This window comes from Neodiprion lecontei, chromosome 6, assembly GCF_021901455.1.
Source record: "Neodiprion lecontei isolate iyNeoLeco1 chromosome 6, iyNeoLeco1.1, whole genome shotgun sequence".
NCBI lineage: Eukaryota > Metazoa > Arthropoda > Insecta > Hymenoptera > Diprionidae > Neodiprion > Neodiprion lecontei.
Genome location: NC_060265.1, coordinates 2,279,033 through 2,298,016, shown reverse-complemented (window position 1 = coordinate 2,298,016; position 18,984 = coordinate 2,279,033). Strand labels below are relative to the sequence as shown.

The 18,984-nt window shown below is 45.4% G+C and overlaps 1 protein-coding gene across 1 annotated transcript; it reads left to right on the top strand.

Annotated features, from left to right (window-relative positions):
• The first annotated feature begins 1,524 nt into the window (after positions 1-1,524).
• LOC107219565 lies at positions 1,525-18,719 on the top strand. The gene is made up of 9 exons (XM_015657823.2): positions 1,525-1,690; positions 11,545-11,853; positions 11,911-12,267; positions 13,297-13,767; positions 14,818-15,128; positions 15,456-15,582; positions 15,688-15,925; positions 16,038-16,191; positions 18,247-18,719. The coding sequence occupies exons 2-9, from the start codon at positions 11,587-11,589 to the stop codon at positions 18,617-18,619; spliced, it is 2,298 nt and encodes a 765-aa protein (XP_015513309.2). The 5' UTR covers positions 1,525-1,690; positions 11,545-11,586; the 3' UTR covers positions 18,620-18,719.
• Positions 18,720-18,984: the final 265 nt, after the last annotated feature.

Here is an 18,984-nt window from a genome sequence, read left to right as displayed (position 1 = left end):
CAGCTAACTACCTAGTCACAACTCCGAGTGGTTATTAAGACGCGACAGATTGAATCACAGTTTTTTTTTCTTCTCCTTCCTTTTTCAACTCTCCTGGATAAGGGCCAGGTAGCGCAAAAGGATTTTCGCCAAATCTAACGGATACAGAAGCAAAAATTGTATTAAATTTTCACTTTTCAGCGAGACCAACACGTGTTTATATGTATATTGAAAATATTTCGCCAAAAAATATAACCTCCAAGGTGTTCGCAATAATTGGGACGTCAAAATGAGGTAACGACTGTAATTTTCAATTCGTCACCGTACATTTCAATATTACATCTGTGTTTGATCTCCGAAGCCTGGCATATTACGGATGTTGACGTTAATTGAAATACAATTCGCTCCACTGGTTTATTAAGGCTGCCTTCAGGCGATTACAAGCAGTTTTCGACAGTAATCGAGAGTGACGTAAATTTCGTATTGCTATTTCGTAATACCGGCACTTATTCCGCTCGTCAGAACATACAATTTGAGGTTTTGATAACAACCCGCATTATTCACCGTTCGCCTCGATTTAGTTAACGCAAATTTCGAACAATCTTCACTATAAAGACAAAAACGATTCCTTTGTCTTTAAAATTTGTAGAAACTTTCAAGTACTAATCGTCTAGCTATAACTACGCACGACTTGCGTATCGACTCGAATCTGAAAATAAATTGCATTGGCGTTTCGTTATATTCCGTGCCCATAAAGCGAAGTCGACACCCTGCGAGCTTTTAGAGTTGAAAACAACATTTTTTTTTTTTTAATCACATCGGACATTTTCATCGAGAGATCCATTCTCGGAGGACTCGTCGCGTATGCCTGTAACGTTTTGGAATTGTTTTTTTTTTTTTCAAAATTTCCCCACCTCCCATTCGTATAATGGGACGCCGCCGCATAGGTACCCTAATACGGTGAAGTGCCCATTCATTTTTACGGCGTCATGACGAGTAGAGAGGGTTAAAAAATTGGTTTTACGGGTTAAAACCCTAAAGTTCGGATGTCGAGGTATAAAAATAAAACTAAAACGACTCTCCCTGTGCATCCCGCAGCTTCGTACGCTCCTGCGTCACAAGACGCGAATTTAATTAACGCGTCCCGTATCGGAGCGTAACATTCACAGCGTGCGGCGTGCGGCGTCGTCCCGTAAAAGACGAAACAGAATTCGAGGAGTTCGCGGGCTTACGATCGGGATGTCAAAGGGAACGATTCGATGATCGGATATTAAACCATCGAGCACAAAACACCGAGCCGCGTCGTTCCCGATTAATTAGCCTTTCATTATAGGCGCAGGCTTGTCGCATCTCTCGACTTCCCGAGACGCGGTTACAAACCGACCGCATCCCCGAGAAGTTTTGCAATTGGCCCGCGGAGACGAGAAGCTCTCGGTGTGTATATCGTCATGCGTCGCGACGGCGGCGTCGACGGCTACGGCGGCGAGCGCGGGGTTCAACTTCGTTATATAGGAGGGCGCCGCGACGCCCTCGCCGTCACTCTCACGCCGACTGCAACGTGCGTGCCGGTTTTTTTTGTGCTTGTGAATCGGGAAGTAAGTAAGAAGGCAGGCGAGTAGCTTTTATCAAAGCGTCGATCACTGAGGAGGAACGAAGAGATCTGGAAGCCACTGAGATCCGGGAAGAGTGAAGAGTGAGCGCGAGGCGGGTGAGTCTCTCCTTCGGGAAATAACCGCAGGAAATTTCGTCTCGTTCGTTATTATAATATCTCGCGCTTTTTGAGGGATCGAAATAGAAACGCCTTCGCGGCGAAGAAACGATTTCCCTCACCGACGCAGAGCTTTGACGACTGATACAAGGCTCTCATTTTATTCGCCCTCCACCTACGGCCAATGATCTAGAATTTCACTTGAGACAATAGGCAGATCGAATCGTCCGCTTCTATATCATGTAACACAATATATATATGTATATGTATGTATACATATATGTCACACCCGCCTGCAGCATGAAAGATAATATCGGGATGAGGTGTATAAAAGTGGCGGGGAAAATCTCGCTGTGTATCCGCAACTCCTCCTCGTGTTTGAGGAGAGAACGGATCAAGACGAGGAAAGATTGAGGATTTACGGGGTATAATCTGGGTATTCATTCCAGCCGCGTAGCCGCTCTGTAACCCTGCTTATTTCGTTATTAGCCGCACGTTATTATCGAGGCTTAGGATCACCGGGCGTCGAACGATACCGATGTCAACCGAAAACTCCCGGCCTTTCCTTAGTCGAGCCTCTTTGACAAGCCGCCTCCTCATCCTTCGAGCCAAAGCGCTCGCGTGCCTGACTTTTTTACTGCCTTTGTACACGCGGATTATGGCTTAGGGGTTGTAGCTTGTTCCGCTTGTAAGGGTATAATAAACTATTCGCAACGAATATGCCGTAACCCGTAACGCGACTCCGGAATTTCCTAAATTACAAATACTTATCTATAAGAATTTTTACAATTATTTCACGTTTTTCGTTTAGAAATCGTAAGACGGGTATAGAAAAAAACTTTTACGGGTGAGATTTTTAGGAAGAAAATTTTGAAAAATGTGTGTCATTCCATCACAAATAATACTTTTGTACGATAATAAGTAGGCGGTTGTATTTTACATGACAGAGAATCGTACCTCCGTAGAAAATTGATATTCGTGGCCTGAGCTAGGCGTCTGTTTTCGGTTCTATCCCTACATACCTTGTCCCTTCCCATTCGTCCGAGTCGTTCGTAGGCGGAAAAAAAACGCGTTCTTCTTTCTTTATCTTTGAATTTCACGACTCGAACCACAGGAATCGGCTCGATCTTTTATTTCCAAGACTCGGGAAAACGAAGGGAATCTAAGGAAAACCGCGCTAACTTGTTCTTCCTGCTTACAAGTGCAAGATTCCCATCAACGGTATGCTGAGCGAGTATTTTCACCCCTCGTTAATTCAACCCCTTCGGAATATCGCGAAACAGCGAAGCGTCACAGCGACTGACATCTCGACTAGCAGACGATGCGAAATTCCGTCCTCTTAGTTTGCGGCAAATTTCTGATGGAGAGTGTGTGTGGAAATTTGAAAAGGGGATAGGAATCGGTATGGCGCGTACGCGCGACGCGCCGAGCTTTTCTCTGCGCGTGGAAAATTAAATTTACGAAAATTCATTTTGCCAAAAATATAACAAACAAACCAGAGACTCGTGTCTCGTTTGCGACGAATATCGGGGATTCCACCGACTGTGGGGTTCTGAAAAATGGCACCATCCGTCAACCGGATCAGCCATTAGTGTGACAGGGAAACTGGTCGCCTAAAATTGCGATTACGTAACAGCTAATTATCAGAGACCTGGCGAATAATTTAACGTTTTTCCTTAATATTCTTCAACGGTTTGAATCATTCAAGTTAAACATGTACTCTGTATATCTTTAAATTAAGGGTCCTTCGCCATTCTCGAATTTCATTAGAAACACAGAAGGAGTAACAAATTGAACTTTCAGAGTTTGAATGACCAAATAAATTAAGCTTACGAAGACGTTAGGAATTAGATAAACGTATGCAGTTGAAAAAACGCTGAACGAAGCGGTGAAAGAAAATGAAAAATCCCAGGCAAACGGACGATAGGAAATACAAAGTGCGTGAAAAGTACCAACAACGTTTTACGATCGAAAAAAGCACAACTGTCGCTAAAATTGTTGTAAAATAAAATTGCGTGAATAAAGAGAGGAAAAGGAAAGGTGAATATTTCTCCGGGAATTTCGGCAATATCGCGGGACATGGCGTGCAGGGAGATTCCGCGGTTGCGTTAATACCTCGAAATTCGTGTTCCTCGGAGAAAATTTTCAGCTGGCAATTCTACCGTTGCCGAAGGATCAGCGTCAGCGACGGACTCTCATCCGTCATCTTGGCGTCGGCTGAGTGACGTTCGTTCGGCAGAGTGGAACGAGTGACGTCCTCCTCGTCGCGACGACGCCTCGCGATTTTCATCCAGCCTCGGCAAGTTTTCGGGACTATTAGAGCCGGGATGACGTCGCGGCTCGATCTCTCGGCTTATTCAATTTCGGGACTAATTCGTAAGCCCCGAGGCGGGGGGTTTGTAACGAAGTTTACCGGTGATCAAGAGCAGCTGTTGTCCGCTCTCCGATCACTGATCACGGAAGATCGACGCTTTGTCACGGCTAAATGGGCGGCTATGCATCCCCGTGGAAAACCAACTCTACGCGGGAAATGCGGACTCGAGAGGAAACGCGGAGTATAACGATAATAAACAGGAGAAAATACGCCGCGTAGATCCTCTCCATCGGCTTGTTCGTAATTTTTATTTTATTACACTGTATATAGGCGGACACCTTACATGTATACGTATACCTTATACGTATCTTCCTGTAACCCCGTTTTATTTCATTGCTCTCTTCCATCGGGGCCCACCACCCGTTATTGTTTCTTGCTTACTTTCTTTCATTTTTTTTTTTTTTCTTCACTTCCCTCGACGCACACTTGGCACGGCTTCTTCGATAGCAAAAACACACGCAGGGTATTCCTTTGCAAGAAGTCTCGACTCTCTTTCTCTCTCTTTCTCTCTGGAGTAACGAGATTGTTCAAGCTATTTTTCTTTTTTTTTGTTTTGGTCTATTTTTCTGTACACCAGTTAATTCGCAATGTCTTCGGAGAACTTACCAAGACATTCGGAATACAGGTTCGCTACTATCGATACGAAATCTTCCGCCTCCCTGAATATCGATATTCTCATTAAACGACAGCGGGTATAAAATTACATAAACCCCGGCGAAACTTGCGTGTAACCAATTTATTGAGAAAAAGTCAACAGTCCTGCCTGATATTTTTCTGACAAGAGAACCAATCACCGGGAAAATCAACAAAACATACCCCAGAAGATTGCCCGAGATATCCGGCCCGTGTGAAACACTCGACGAGGCGAAATCTTGAATAGCCTCATCTTATTCCCCCCGGATTCATTCGCGGTGACTTCAAAACCGAATCCACCCTCTCACGATCCTCAGTTCCTACCGCAAATAATATTTCAACAGAGCTTTTCCGCCGGCCGAGCCACAGCGATTCAGCTACGCGAATCAACGACAAATAAAATGATTTTCGCTTCAATTCGCTCAATCAAAGTGCCTCGTCGCTCGATTCGTCATATATCGTTCGAAAGTGTCGCGCATCGCTGTTTGAACGCTTCGTGCAATTAATCATTCGTTACCGGCACTGACGTTTTCATATCCACCGCACTCGTGTATAATTTTTCCTTATTTGCTGTAACGATTCCACGTTTTCACGTTTCCCATTTTCATTCTTGCGTTATGCGTTACGGGTGTGCGTTCGTAGGTACGTGCCTTGTGTTATATCGCAGGATATACGCGAGTGCAGTCAACTTAATTGGTTTTTCTTCGTACAGATCCAAACAGCTCCGTTGCAACGAGTCGGGGGCCACAAGAGAGTACCGACAAACAAGAAAAGATATTTAAAAAGGGATCCAAAACGAATAGCAATAAAAAATATTAAAAAAAAAAAACACAATTTTTTTTCCCGCAGCGTATACGTCCTCAGGGGAGGTCTACCTCCGTTCACGTAACCTCGGAAGAGCTCTCTATTATATTCTGCTTTGCACGCGTCTTTTTACTCTCTTACCCTTTCGTTTCTCTCCTTCCTTCTCCGTCTACTTTTTCATCTCACGATATTTTTCCCAACGTTTCAAAGCCCCGTTGCACACTGAGCAGCCACGCGAGCAACGTTTTCAAAAAGTCACTTCGCTAATTAATTCCTCCTAAACTATCAGTCTCTCTTACAGTTACGTAGGTTTTTGACGTAAAGTCCAAGCGCGTATATCACCCAAGAAATGGTTTCCCCCAATAATCCACACAATCATTTCCCGCCCAGCGTGCATCGCCCATTATGTCATGATAGCAATCAAACGACGAATTAGAAAAATGACCTAACCGTTCGGTCCGTTCGTTACTCGCCGCCGGATTTCGCGGGTCGTGCAATAACGCCGTTGGAAACGACGACCAAAGTAATAACAGTAACGACAACAAGAACAGCGGTGGGTGTCCTACTCGGTAATGACAGAGACGATAAACCGAGCGAACCTCGGTTGCATGGCTATACATACACCCATCCGCGCATAGCTAGATCAGACGTACAGACGTGGCGTAATAAAGGCGTTTCGCGTTTCGCGTTTCTTCCGCGAGTTCCAGCCGGAACGACCGGATCAGCGGGTACGTAAAGGTGTGAAAATTCTCGAGGAGAGTCGGGAAGGAATCTCTCTCTCTCTCTCTCTCTCTCTCTCTCTCTCGCGTCGTTAAATTATCCCGCAGCGTTCGCCCGCTTATACACACCTCCGGGACATTATAATAAGTAAGGCAGATTCCTCCGGCTTGGAAAAGTTATATAAGCGCAGCTTCGTTGAGGATGCAAGCTCCGAGAACTCACCCCAATATCCGGTTAACCTCCACCCCCGTCGCCTCCGCCTCGTGAAATTTCAAGTGCCGGTTGAATCCCCGGCGCAGTTTCGTCCGCGGCATAATTCTCAGCTCAGCTGGTTGTATCTCTCTCATCCATTCAATTGCGACGACAATTTTCAAGCTCGAACGAAAGCGTCGATCAATGAACCGGTAATAACGTTGATTCCGTTTGTTATTGAAAGGTGGTTTTTTAACGGCGGGCCCTTTGAAATCACGAAACACTCGCTCGTTGCGTGCGGAAGGCAGATACCTACGCGATTTCGGATAAACAAGGCAGTAGAACCAATCTTCTTGATTAAACCTCCACCGATGGGTGTGAAGGTGCGGAAGGAAATCGCGGAGAACGAGGTGAAAACAGATATAATAAACCTCGAGCTGTTTACGCTTTATACGTGTACATGCGGTGAACGTACATTCTCGACGAATATCATCAAGATTCGTGTTGTTAGATAAGTACAGGCTACTTACTGTAGATTCATTTTTCTTAATTTACATAGTACGGTGATGAATGCGGCCTCACCTTGTAACTTCACAGCGTGGATACAGAGGCGGGTTAATTGGGAAGAAAATTACGATATGTATGACTCTGTAGCTATCTGAAACTGAACTGAAACTCGTATGAATTTTATTCGACAGGTACGGTATTGTTCTTCGAAAATTGTTTCTCAACCCCTCTGGCAAACGTAAACATACAGCTCCGACCCTCGGTTTATCCATAAATATTATTGCGCGTTTCGTGTAAGAAGAACCTTTTTTAGGGAAAAAATTCCCTCGTGCACTTTTCGAACACCTAGTTTATTATCGTTATTATTATACTTATTCAACGCCTCGAGTCAATAATTATAAATTCTTCGTCGATCAGACGTTTTTATTCTTCGCTTATACCCAAGTTTCTGATCATGCAAATGTGAGATAAAAAAAAAAAAATTGAAAAAATGAAAAATGCAATATAAATTAATCCTTAAATTTCCTGCCTCAATCTCGCGAAGTTTGACGCCCAAGAGGCCGGCTGGATCTTTCCAGGGATTTTTCCAGGGCCCGAAAGCGAAATCCTTATCTCGGTATCTGCGGAGACGGCGAAGCTTCGCCCCCACCGACTAGGGTGAGGTTCAAGTCGCATAATCCGGGGTCCGTCTGGCATCCGAGGTTAATTACCGGGGGTGGAGGGGGTGGTGAGAAGGATGCTGGGCGTAATCTCGCCTCGGCAGGACACCGCCGGCGATTGCGAATAAGAATTGCGAATCGCAAGCGGGGCTCGCTAATCTCGCGAAGCGGCTTCGCGACGCAACGCGCGAATTAAACGCCGCCGCCTGCCAGCCACGAGGCGTCGGGACGCCAAGCGTTGCGGCACCTGTTGCCGACCGTCGTCGAGATTTCCCATTCCGCATTTCGCGCGGCCCGGGGAAATTCGCCACCCTCTCTTTCCCCTTCTCTCTCTCTCTCTCTCTCGCTCTCTCTCTCTCTCTAGCCTTCCGGTTTTTCGCCCCCGCTAAATTACTCCCGCACGCGGAGATTCCGACCGGACGAAGACGATCCCCCTCTCCTTTCAAACCAGCGGCTCATTTCTCGTTAATTTTTCTCAAACGAAATCATCGTTTTAATTTTCCACCAACCTTTTTCCGACGCTGACCCATTCCGCTCCGGGAATGTAAATTGCGTCCGAATCCCTGGACAACCTTGCGCCAGAACTTTCCGTCCCCGCGATTTCTAGCTGTGGAAATAGCGTCGCGAGAGAGGAATATTACACTCGGTGAATATATCGGACCGTATGCAGGCCGCTGTAGATTATTTATAATTTATTGAAAAACGAGACTATTATAAATTCAAAGTGAAATCTGCACTGTGACGATAAAATTGTATAATCTCGAGCTGGGCTGTATAAAGGAAGAAAAAATTTACTGCCTATATAGCTCGAATGATTATTCCTGAACGCCTATCGTTTTAGAGAGACAATTTTTCATTACCTTCGTGGGGAAAAAAAAATGACGAAAAAGAATCTTGGTTGCACCTGGAGTATAAGCGATGAGAAAATGATTATGAGATCGTTTTTTTTTCCCCCGGCGATTACGTCGCTTCAAACTTTTGCACCGGTGTAAATGAAATATAATAGAGTAGATCTTCGAGATAAGTATATAATAATTAGTTTACAGTGTCGTATATACGTTGGTTTTATACAATATATACAGGCTACAGGGGGTGTTTTTTCATCGAAAATATCAGATCGGCTCCTTTATATTATATCGTATTAAAACTGAGGAGCGGCTGGCTCATTGTGCGAAAACATTAATTAAAAATAAAAAGTTTCCAACGATATTGGGCATTTAATACTCACAACGAAAGTCGATTAGAAATTAGATAGAAAATTGATCCGGGAACATGTTATTTTTTCGCTATATCGACTAAAAATTTTCTCTCCAACCATTCTCACCGCGAATCTTCTTCAGCTCGACGTATTATTCGGTACAAGAAAAGAGAAGAATCCGCTAGACCTTTATCCGAAAACCGTTGTTCGTACGGACGCAATTTCACGATACATCGAGGAAAAGATTTTACCAAAATGTCATCCGAGATGCCGTCTGTAGACCGCAGGGCTGAGCCGAGGACAAATATTCTAGGTATATTTGAGCATATCGTGTGCGTGTATTATACACATCAGCCCACACGAGAATATGCCGAAATGGCATCTCCGCGGATTTGCGATCCTTCGTCGGAATCTTTTCCGTAAATACAGATCGTGGCGTGTATCATATATCTATAATCCGTCCAATTCCCGGGATCACTCTTCTTTCATCAATTTTCTCAATTCCGTTTTCACGTACCGGGTACAGTGATTAAGCCTTAGCGGGAATTACATTACACAGCATCCATCCGTGATGCACGAAGCCATTAATCATCCCTCGCTTATCCCCTGCAACCGGCCGGCGGACGTCTTATCTCCAGGCTTTGCTTATTAGACTCTGCCCATTCACCGATGTCTTCCTCCTACACGTGTTCCTCGCACACACGCCTTGACCCTCCGTGGCTCCAATTTACGCGGGTAAAAGGGAAAAATAGGAAAATTAGGGTCCGTATTACCTCGTCTCTATGCGCCCCGCGGACATATCGCGTCCATAGATCCACTCTTATCAATGGCCAAGATTGATCGTTCGGGGAATTTTCGACGACTTATAAGGTCGCTGCTGCAGACTGAAGTGGGCAATGCATATAGAGGTTTTTTTTCTTTCATCCATTCAGCTCACCGATCCCGTTCTGTCTTCGTACCCTTCATATTTTTCATCCCCCGTTCTCGTGGCTCGTTTTCCTTTTTCGTTCGTTCAAATGTTCGAACCATGTATAGGTATCTAAAGTTTCGACGTACTAATCGAATAATCGTTATGCTAAACGGGGAAAGAAATTAAGGATTAAAGCACGTACGAACGTAATTGATTAGATCAGCATGAATCCACGCTACGCGTCGCGGGTATTATACCCTATAGGTACCGTAATATATGGGTACCTGTGATATAATATAATATCCGATAACCCAAATGCGCGACAATAATCTGCATTATGCCCGCACGATATTCTTATACCTTGGGTCAAATACCAACCACGTATATTCGGGTTCAAGTGATACGGTGTAATAAATTTCTTCAAAATTACATTTTTTTACTGTCCTAATATATACCGAGGACGAGGATCGAATTTCCAATAACGACACACTTGCACACGGAGCTATGTGTGTAATATACATAAAACGCGGAGTCCTCTCGTTCTCTCATCTGGGAAAATTAAGTGCTACAGGGTCGTAACGTCTGGATGCTCCGACATGCGACGTACCGCCCTCGTTTCATTTTTCTACTTTCTGATTTTTATACGCCAAGTTTACTTCGGCAACGAGCGGCGAATCCCATTGGCAACAATTAGTATAAAATAGGGAAATTGAAACAATATATTTAGGGGTAACCGCGGTGTTATTTTATTCACCCCGAACGAGGCTGTTGGAATATTTGCAGAGGGAAAGAGCAAAGAGGTTCAAAAACCACTCGAGCGAAAAGTCGTTAAGAAACCACTGCTGCGCGGACGGTGGGCGTCGAGGCTAGATAATTAAATTACTACAGGGGGATTCAATTAACGGGACACCAAATGGGAATGGGTAAACGGCAACGGACTGAAACTCGCTCGCACCTGCCGTCGGAGAACCTGCGTTAAAAACCTCGGAAACATGGCGGAATATTAAGGGTCGCCGGTCGTTTTTTCGCCTCGAACGTATATAATATACATATTTTTTCTCTATTCATTCTCGATAAATTCGCTAATGAATTTCGATACATCTTTGCGAATCATTTCTTAGCATAATTATATGAATCCGTAGAAGTATTTTCTCCGATGAAAACATAGATGTGCGTTGAGATGTTTCGGAAAAAAATAATTTACAATTTTCCACCGTTGCGCAAGCCCGGAAAAGTTTGTATTCGGTTAATAGAAATATTCTGTGGAAAGGTGAGCGTTCTACGTTATGTGGAAGATGGCGCGGCGCTCGTTTCATTTTTCCCATTTTTTTGACTTTGCGAAGAAACAAGTTGTAGCACTTCAATCATCATTTCTTTCCACACATTCATATTCGACCCAAAGATCACGATTCGTATAATAACACAAAAATATGTCATCCCGGGGATCTTATTCTCCCGAATTAAAATTTCACGTATTGAATTAATAATGTAAAAATGGTCGGAAACACTTTTCAAACATCAACTGGGAGACTTAAATTAAAGACATATTAAAAGTGTGGGTCTTCTTTGCGACGTAAATCATAAGCAATAAAAAAAATTTTATTCACGATACTTCGTAAATTTAAAAAAATTCTATAAAAGCGAAGAATCAACTGAGCGCGATCTTTCATGTAACGTAGAACGCTAATCTTTTGACAGAACCTTTCTTTTAACCTGAGCTAATTTTTTTTCGGGATGACACCGTGTAAATGGGCAAATAATTTTATTCTGAACACCCTGGTGTGTATATATATGTATATACTTATACAAAAACATTTTATAATCGAACAAATTGTAATACGCCAAATTGGTGTTTCAGGTAAAAATTCAGGGGCAAATAACGTTAATCAAACAAGTGAAAAAATGAGGAGCGTCGCGTTGGCGCTGGCGTGTTCCTGCGTCTTGGCCGTTGTGGGTCCGTCCTGGACGATGGAGGAGGCGGCGTCCTCGATGCCGCTTCAACCTTCGTCGGGCAGCATGGCCCTCGACTCGGATTTGGACTCGGAGGGTCTGCAGAGCGGGCCGGAAAAGCGGGTCTACAGTTACGTGTCCGAGTACAAGAGGCTCCCGATCTACAACTTTGGTCTGGGGAAGCGGTGGTCGACGAGCGGCGTCGTCCCCGAGGATAAGGTGAGCGGCTTATTCCTCCTCTGTCGCAACAACTCCCCTTGTAATCGGTAATTTCAGAGAGCACGTCTGTACTCGTTCGGGCTGGGAAAGCGGGCGAGACCTTACAGCTTCGGTCTTGGAAAACGCGGAGAGAGTTACGGAAACCAGGTCAGGATGGAGGACGACTACGAGGAGGAGTTGCGGGAGCCGCTCGACGAGTTCCTCCAGGACAAACGGAGCCGTCTGTACAGCTTCGGTCTTGGAAAAAGAACCGCGGGGGCGGAGGAGCGGGGCGATTTTGGACAGCGGTTCAATTTCGGATTGGGAAAACGACCCAGCGAGGCGGAATTCGGTCGACGGTACAAATTCGGTCTCGGTAAACGGCGGTTCGGCGGGGATGAAGAGGCGGATCAGCGGCAGATCGCCCTCGCCTCTTAGGCCCCGCGATTCTTCGCCTCTTTATCCCCCCCTTGCCCCCTCCGTCTGCACCGCAGTCCCAGAAATCCTCTCGTAAGATCAAATTTTTTTTTACCCCGTGGCCCCCGCAGGTGCGTGTTTTTCTAAAATTCGGATCAAGGTGTCAGTTGGGGAAAGAAGCACGCGATGGACGGGCGGTGATTTGTTTGTTTTGTCTGGTTCCAACGCCGAAGAGAGACAGAGAGAGAATGAGAGAGAGGGAGTGAGAGAAGGGAAGAGAGAATTAAATCGGCCACCACGACGAAGGCCCGTCCCGTCTATCCCACGCGTCCTTACGAACCGCGACTGATCCCTGCGTTTGCGTTGATCCGTTACGTCGTATTCTATGATGCTAATTGAATTAATCATTATCGCCTGTAATGTAATGTACCACGTACATGTTTACCTGTTATGAGTGTATATTGACAGATCGGTTTTGAAAATGCCCGCATATCGTATGTAATTATTATAACATTTGTGTGTTCCCTTCTGCCTTGGCCTGCCCTGCTTTTTGTCTCACGTATATAATATGAGCGCGGGGTCCCGTAAAAGCTCTGAGTGTATAAAAGAATTAATATTAATGAAAAGAACCGTAAACTATACTTGGAGAAATAATAGGTAATATAAATATTAACCTGCGGTGATATGGTTTTCGTTTTGCAACCGCCTGAGGTGGCAGCGAAGAATAAACAACAAGTATTTAACAAACTTAACGAGTAAGCGATCAAGAATTACTTATTCCTGTGTATAACCTGTCTGTGAGTAACTAATAAAGCGGCTATCTGTAATCCTCGTGATGATTTCATCGATCGACAATACGATCATTATATACAAGAAATCCGACAATATCATCGTCGCCATCGTATCGTTAACCTTCTGCCCCGTCGTTAAGTGATTTTCGCTCGAAAGTCACTCCACTTTAACGATAGGTGCGTATTGAACCCAGCAATGAACTAGCCCGACACGTGTCATACGTGTACAAACACATAGAGACGTGTATGCACGCAGCAGCTGCTGCAGAGTCACTATTTTTCCAATTTGTTATCACCGAGAGAGGCGTACATCGTCTCCCATGGGATCGGACGCGACGACGCCCGTCGTCCGAGGCGAAAAGCGAGGCGGCCGTCAGTCGGTTCGAGAACCAGGATGAACAACGCGGCCGCGACGTCTAACGAAAGGTGTAAAATCCGGAAGTGGAGGTTCCCCGGGGGACTATCGTACCTTCCGGTTCTCCTTCTGGTCGTTATTCTCCCTCCGCGATCCTCGGGCATCGAGATAACTTGGAGGCCGGATCTCGACTGGACCACCAAGAGCAACTGGGTAAACGATTTCGTGCCCGAGAATGGAAGCCGCGTCGTTTTCCCCGTCGAGATGCGACTGTCCGTCGGACTTCCGGCCCGAAACGTCGTCCTCGACGTCGCCGGGCTTCAACTACCACGGGACGGAGGCGTCGCCCTTCCAAAAGCAGGACGACTCACGGTGAGCAATGGTTAGAAATCCGGTCGCGTTCTTCGAATGGGACCCGCCTGCGAAAGCTCGTTCTTTAACGTTCAACTCGACGACGAGCTTTCGGGTTTCGCGGTCGATTTGCGCGGCGGGCGACGAGCCTCGACATAAATGAGAGTAGAAACCCGGGACGGCGTAATTAGATTCCTAGCGAAAGCTCAAGCGGTGTTCATGCGGGGTGATTTGGAAGCTCCCCGTGGTCCTCGGCCACTTCGGTGAAGACAAACACTCGTTCTGACCCTGCGGAAAATTTGGTGGGACGTTTATGAGGCTGCGCTCTCGAGAAGGATGTTTCAATTTTGTCTCTACTCAAGTTTTCCCTGCAGCTTTGTTTTTCTAGTCTTTCGTTTTACTTTTCCTGAATCCTCCTCTTCCAATATCCCGTCTAATGCTACATGCAGCGATCGAACGTCGGGGCAACGTCTCCCGGACCCGTCGCAGCGAGGGACGTCGAGTATATTGCCTGGACGTCCAGGTATTTCCTGTAGGCACCGTCACTTGCTGCTCGGCACCGTCGTATTTACCAGCAATCGAAGCCCCACAGGCTCCGGTTCCCGTTGATTAATCACCGGGAATAAAACTGAGAGCACAGATATCTCGTCGCGATTGCATGCTGCAATCTCGTGCAGCTTTACGATTCCCGCTTTCGGTGCTTCGTTCTTTGCGTGCAGTTTCTATCTTGTTCATTTGTTAAAACGCGTAATATAACAACCAGGGGGGGGGTAAGATTATTGCAAATTTTACGTCTGACGTAACCGAAATTCCAGACTGCTGACTAATTTTAAAAGTAGGTATAAAGTTGTTTGATTTTTGTACGAAAAATATTTTTCATCTTTGCGATCGCAAGATAGAATTTCAGACTCAACCCTGCTGGATCGACAATGGATCAGCAGTCCGATAAGGCTGATTTGACAAAGAATCAATTTTCTTTACCACGTAATTACCATCGTTGAAATCGCGCAAATATTTTCAAAATTGCTGTGAAAACTTACCTCCGTGTCGAATTGCAACGATTTTATATAGATAAGCGAATCTGATTCCTCGGCAAAAACGGCGGAGTGGAAAACGGAAGGTCCGCTGCTCTGGGCGGATCCGAACAACTGGTCCTCGAAGAGGTCGCTAGCAGCGATTCCTCACCTCGAGCGACTTCCGTGTCAGGATGACGTCGTCGTCCTCCCAGCACCGGACCGCGTCTTCAGCGTCCGAATGCCAAACGCCGAGGGCGTCAAGGTCAAGGGTGTAAGGCTGAGCGGTGACCTGGGAACCATGCCGTCATGGGACTGGAGAGACGCCAAATTCCGAAGCGAGTTCGCCGCGGGACCGGCATCAGTCGAGTGCGTATACCTGCAATTATAAGGACGAAAAGATACAGGCGAAGGAAACTCGGAGGCCGAATTCTCGGCTCTCAGGCTTTCCTCGCAGGTGAAATTATAGACGAACCTGTTCTTGCCATCGTTTTCTTTGGCAGGATAAAATTCTCGGCGTCCGTTGATCGACGGAAGCGATTGTAGAAGGGAAATAAAGTCCGAAGCGAGTCGACGGCAGCCATATTGTTTTTATCCTAGCGTTTCAGTTGTTCCCATTGAAAATAATCTCTGAAATATAATTTTATTTTTTACGTTGCTTTGACCGTCGATATTCATTGGACATTGTAAATGCAGGTACAGCGGATTGAGAAGCTGCACCAATTGTCCTTGCCAGCCGGAAAGAACCGGAAGAGAGATGCTTGAGGAAGTGTGCGAAGTCGTAAAATCAAGCTGCGAGACGATCTGCGACACCCCCATCCGGGTAAATTCCAATTTTCTTTACCTACGCTGCCCGCTTCCGTCAAAGAGCCGACTTACCATTATTTACTCGCATCATCCTCGGCTCTATTCGCTTCATTTTCGACAGATCGAGGGTCACTGCTGCGACTTTTGCGGGGGCCGGGTTCAGGTGACGGACAAGACATCGTTGAATTTGTTGAAGAAGATGGCTGACCAAGGCTTGTCGGGATATGGCAGCAGTTTATCCTGGTACGTCCGTAGTACGTGGGACTCGCGTGGGGAAATTTTGATAGCTGGAAAAGACGGGAAATACTCGTTTAGCCAGATCGACGATGCGATGCTCGCCCTCGCCAACGTTCTAAAAGGTTCAAATTTTCTCACCTTTGTTATCGATTTTCCAAATATTGTCAAAATTTCCGTGTAACATGTTTACGGAAAAGTATTTTCCTCACCATGACACCCGAGTCCGTTTTCCAGAGCAGGGAATCGAGATCGTCGACACCGAGACGACAGGCTTCGCCCTGACCATGTCAAAAACCGCGACGATTCTGTTGCCCATTTTCGGAACCCTCGTCGTCGTCGTCCTCGTTTTTCTCGTCATCTTCCCCTACTTCGGGTACCCGTTACTCGAGTAAGTACATGCCTGTTCACATAAAATAATACCTGTATGTTGAAGGATTTAGATAAGGTGTATGTATGGGAGAGTTTGCCAAAGAGACACACTCCGTGGTTCAAGACAATGTTCTGTCTGCCACAAGCCAGACTTTTTTTCCTTTGAATCATTTTCCAAGGTTCCAGCATCGGTTTCAAAGAAATTCATTTTCGTTCTTTACCACGTCTTTTTTACCCCGCGGATTATATCTGATGTGATTTTTTTTTCTTCGTGACTGTGATTCAGCTCGGGGTTTAAATTACATATAAAAGAGCGCGTTACTCGTATAAACATAAGTATATTGTATATGACCAGAGTGAAAATTTAATCACACAAGAATAAGAAAGAAATGAGTTTAAAAAAAAAAAACGCAGTCGCGAGAGAGGAAAACCGTAAGAAGTTCACGGTTTTATTGTATACGAATATTCTAGAAAGTTAATAACCGCTCCAATCAATTACAAGTATCAAAAAGTTATAAACTCGAGACGATAAAATTCACAAACGCGCAGAAAACAGAGTAAACGCTCTCGAATGGTATAATTTTTTTCGATTCAACGACCATTCAAAAACCGTTTTCCTATAAATTCTGTCCATCCCACACAAGGACCCTTAAATCAAAATCGCAGAATTTTCGCATCCTTGCTCGTCTAGCCGTTGAGTTTCAACGAGGGTCGAAGCCGTGATCGTGAAAAAGGCCCCGGCGGGGAGAGCCGATCGTGAACGAGGTGATGCAAGGATGAAAAAAAGAAAGAAAAACAAAAAGAAAAAAGAAGAAAACTGCCTGCGAAAAGAGTCGGAAAAGTGGAAGGAAAAACGATTGGCACTCGTCCGTCCGATTGCCGCGAACTCGACTAATTAAACACTCGTACATGGAGGGTAAAACCGAGTCTGCACGTTCGTCCGCGAAGCATAAGAAGAGAGGGTAAAAAACACAGGCGCAAACATGCAAACAGGCAAACATCCGGCACACACAGATGGGCGGATATATACGGCAGAAACGTATCTGAGGGTGGTTATATAACGTGACGGGGAAGGTGGGGGTGGGGGCGGGGGGGGGGGGGGGGGGGGGGGAAGTAACTCGGGGCCGGGGGTTGGGGGTGGCTCGGTAAGTAAATGAGAAGTCGGCGGGGGGCATCGTCGAGGGGGCGCAAATGAAATGCCTTCTTCGTTCGCTCGACGTCGACGTCGAGGACGACTCGTGCTCGGAATGGGGCAGATAAACTCGGCAGCGCTCTTCGCGTAACACCGCGTGGTGGCAGTAAATGTGGAAAATTACGCCCTCGCCGGTGGGTATATACTTGTAGGTATTACAACTTCGACTTTGGTTGAACGCCCCCTCTTACCGCAAGCATAATTCCCTCCAGCTCGTCCCTGGAACCTGGAATCTCTCTTTTATTCCGATTCTTTTTTTTCCCTCTTTTATTCCGTTTTTTCTCCGCCTTTTCTTTGCTTTTCCTCATCTTCACTTGATCAGCTTTTCCCAGCGGTTACCTTCGGGCGAAAACTGCTGGGATTTGTTTTATTTCGACGATTCTTCGACCGCGGGAGAAGTTTAATAAGATTATAATTCATCCTCAGGCGCAGGTATTCGGAAAAATTATCATCGTTGTTGTACACGAATGATCGCCTTTCCTCTGTACCATGAAAGTGAGGTAAAGTTTAGAAATAAGTTTTCACAATCGAGGCAGCCGAATTCCAAGTCTATTAAAATATCGCGGATCATATTTATAATTACGAAGTTGGAGTTGAAGTTTGTACAAACGAAATTTGCTAAATCATAACAAAGCAAAACATATTTGTACTTTTAAATTCAAGCTCATATCGACATCGTTTCAAGTTTACGAAATAACGATATTTTGCAATGTTCAATTTACTCTAACGTTACTAAAACCAATAACAAAGAGTTGAGCGCAAATCGGAAAATTTAAATGTTAAAATATTTCAACTCTCCGAATCCCAACGTTGCAAACTTTCGATAAAACCACCAACAAAAAAAAAAAAAAAAAATTCTTTTTAAATCAAGAACCTTTTCAGGATCGTCGAGGACAGTTGGAGCGCAATGCGTGTTCATTTTTCGGAGAACAGAGATGAGGGAATGGCATCGGGAAGCGGAACAAAGCCGAGATTGCATATTCGACCGTTCAGGTTCGCCCGTTTTCAAAACACGCCCGATTCGAACGTGGAGTTGGCTACAGCCGCGGGAGATATCGTCGCCGAGGACGAAGACGAATACGCCGAGGAGGAGAGCGGAATCGGGAGTAGATTCGCCAACCCGCTTTACCGATCCGGAAAAAAACAAACCGCGGCTTCGCCGAATGTTCAGAGCTTCGCGGCGTTACGGAGAACCCAAGACGCGGAGGATCTTCTCCCTGCGGATGACGAAGTCGACCTCACCCTCGACCCCTAGGCTTTGAAAAGCGGTTTATACGCTTTATATTGCACAGATCAAATCCGCCCACGACCGTCAAAAACGTCGAGCGTCGCTTTTTGCTTGTGCGTCGAGTGATTTGCCTCGAGAAACTGCTGGGACTTGTTTCTGTTTGAGAAGAAAAACAATAAAAATTGAAACTGGTTTTAAAATAGGTACTTTCCTGCATTTCGCTGTTTTGACTTATTCTTAGTTTCCGGGCTATAAATTTCCCTAATTACGACTGTAATTACTCTATGAAATATGGATATAACTTTCTTCTAGTTTCTGTGTTTAAGAATACAAAACTTTGGCTCTGTTTTGTAATGCTGAGAATTCAGGTTTCAATTAGTTTTACAGCCTCT

What these genes read in the sequence shown, in the direction of transcription:
- LOC107219565 (XM_015657823.2), top strand. Translation starts at nt 11,587, where the DNA reads ATGAGGAGCGTCGCGTTGGCGCTGGCGTGTTCCTGCGTCTTGGCCGTT. An exon ending in CAAAAGCAGGACGACTCACG is followed by an intron (nt 13,768 to 14,817) that starts GTGAGCAATGGT and finishes GATTTTATATAG; the next exon opens with ATAAGCGAATCTGATTCCTC. An exon ending in GCGGGACCGGCATCAGTCGA is followed by an intron (nt 15,129 to 15,455) that starts GTGCGTATACCT and finishes TTGTAAATGCAG; the next exon opens with GTACAGCGGATTGAGAAGCT.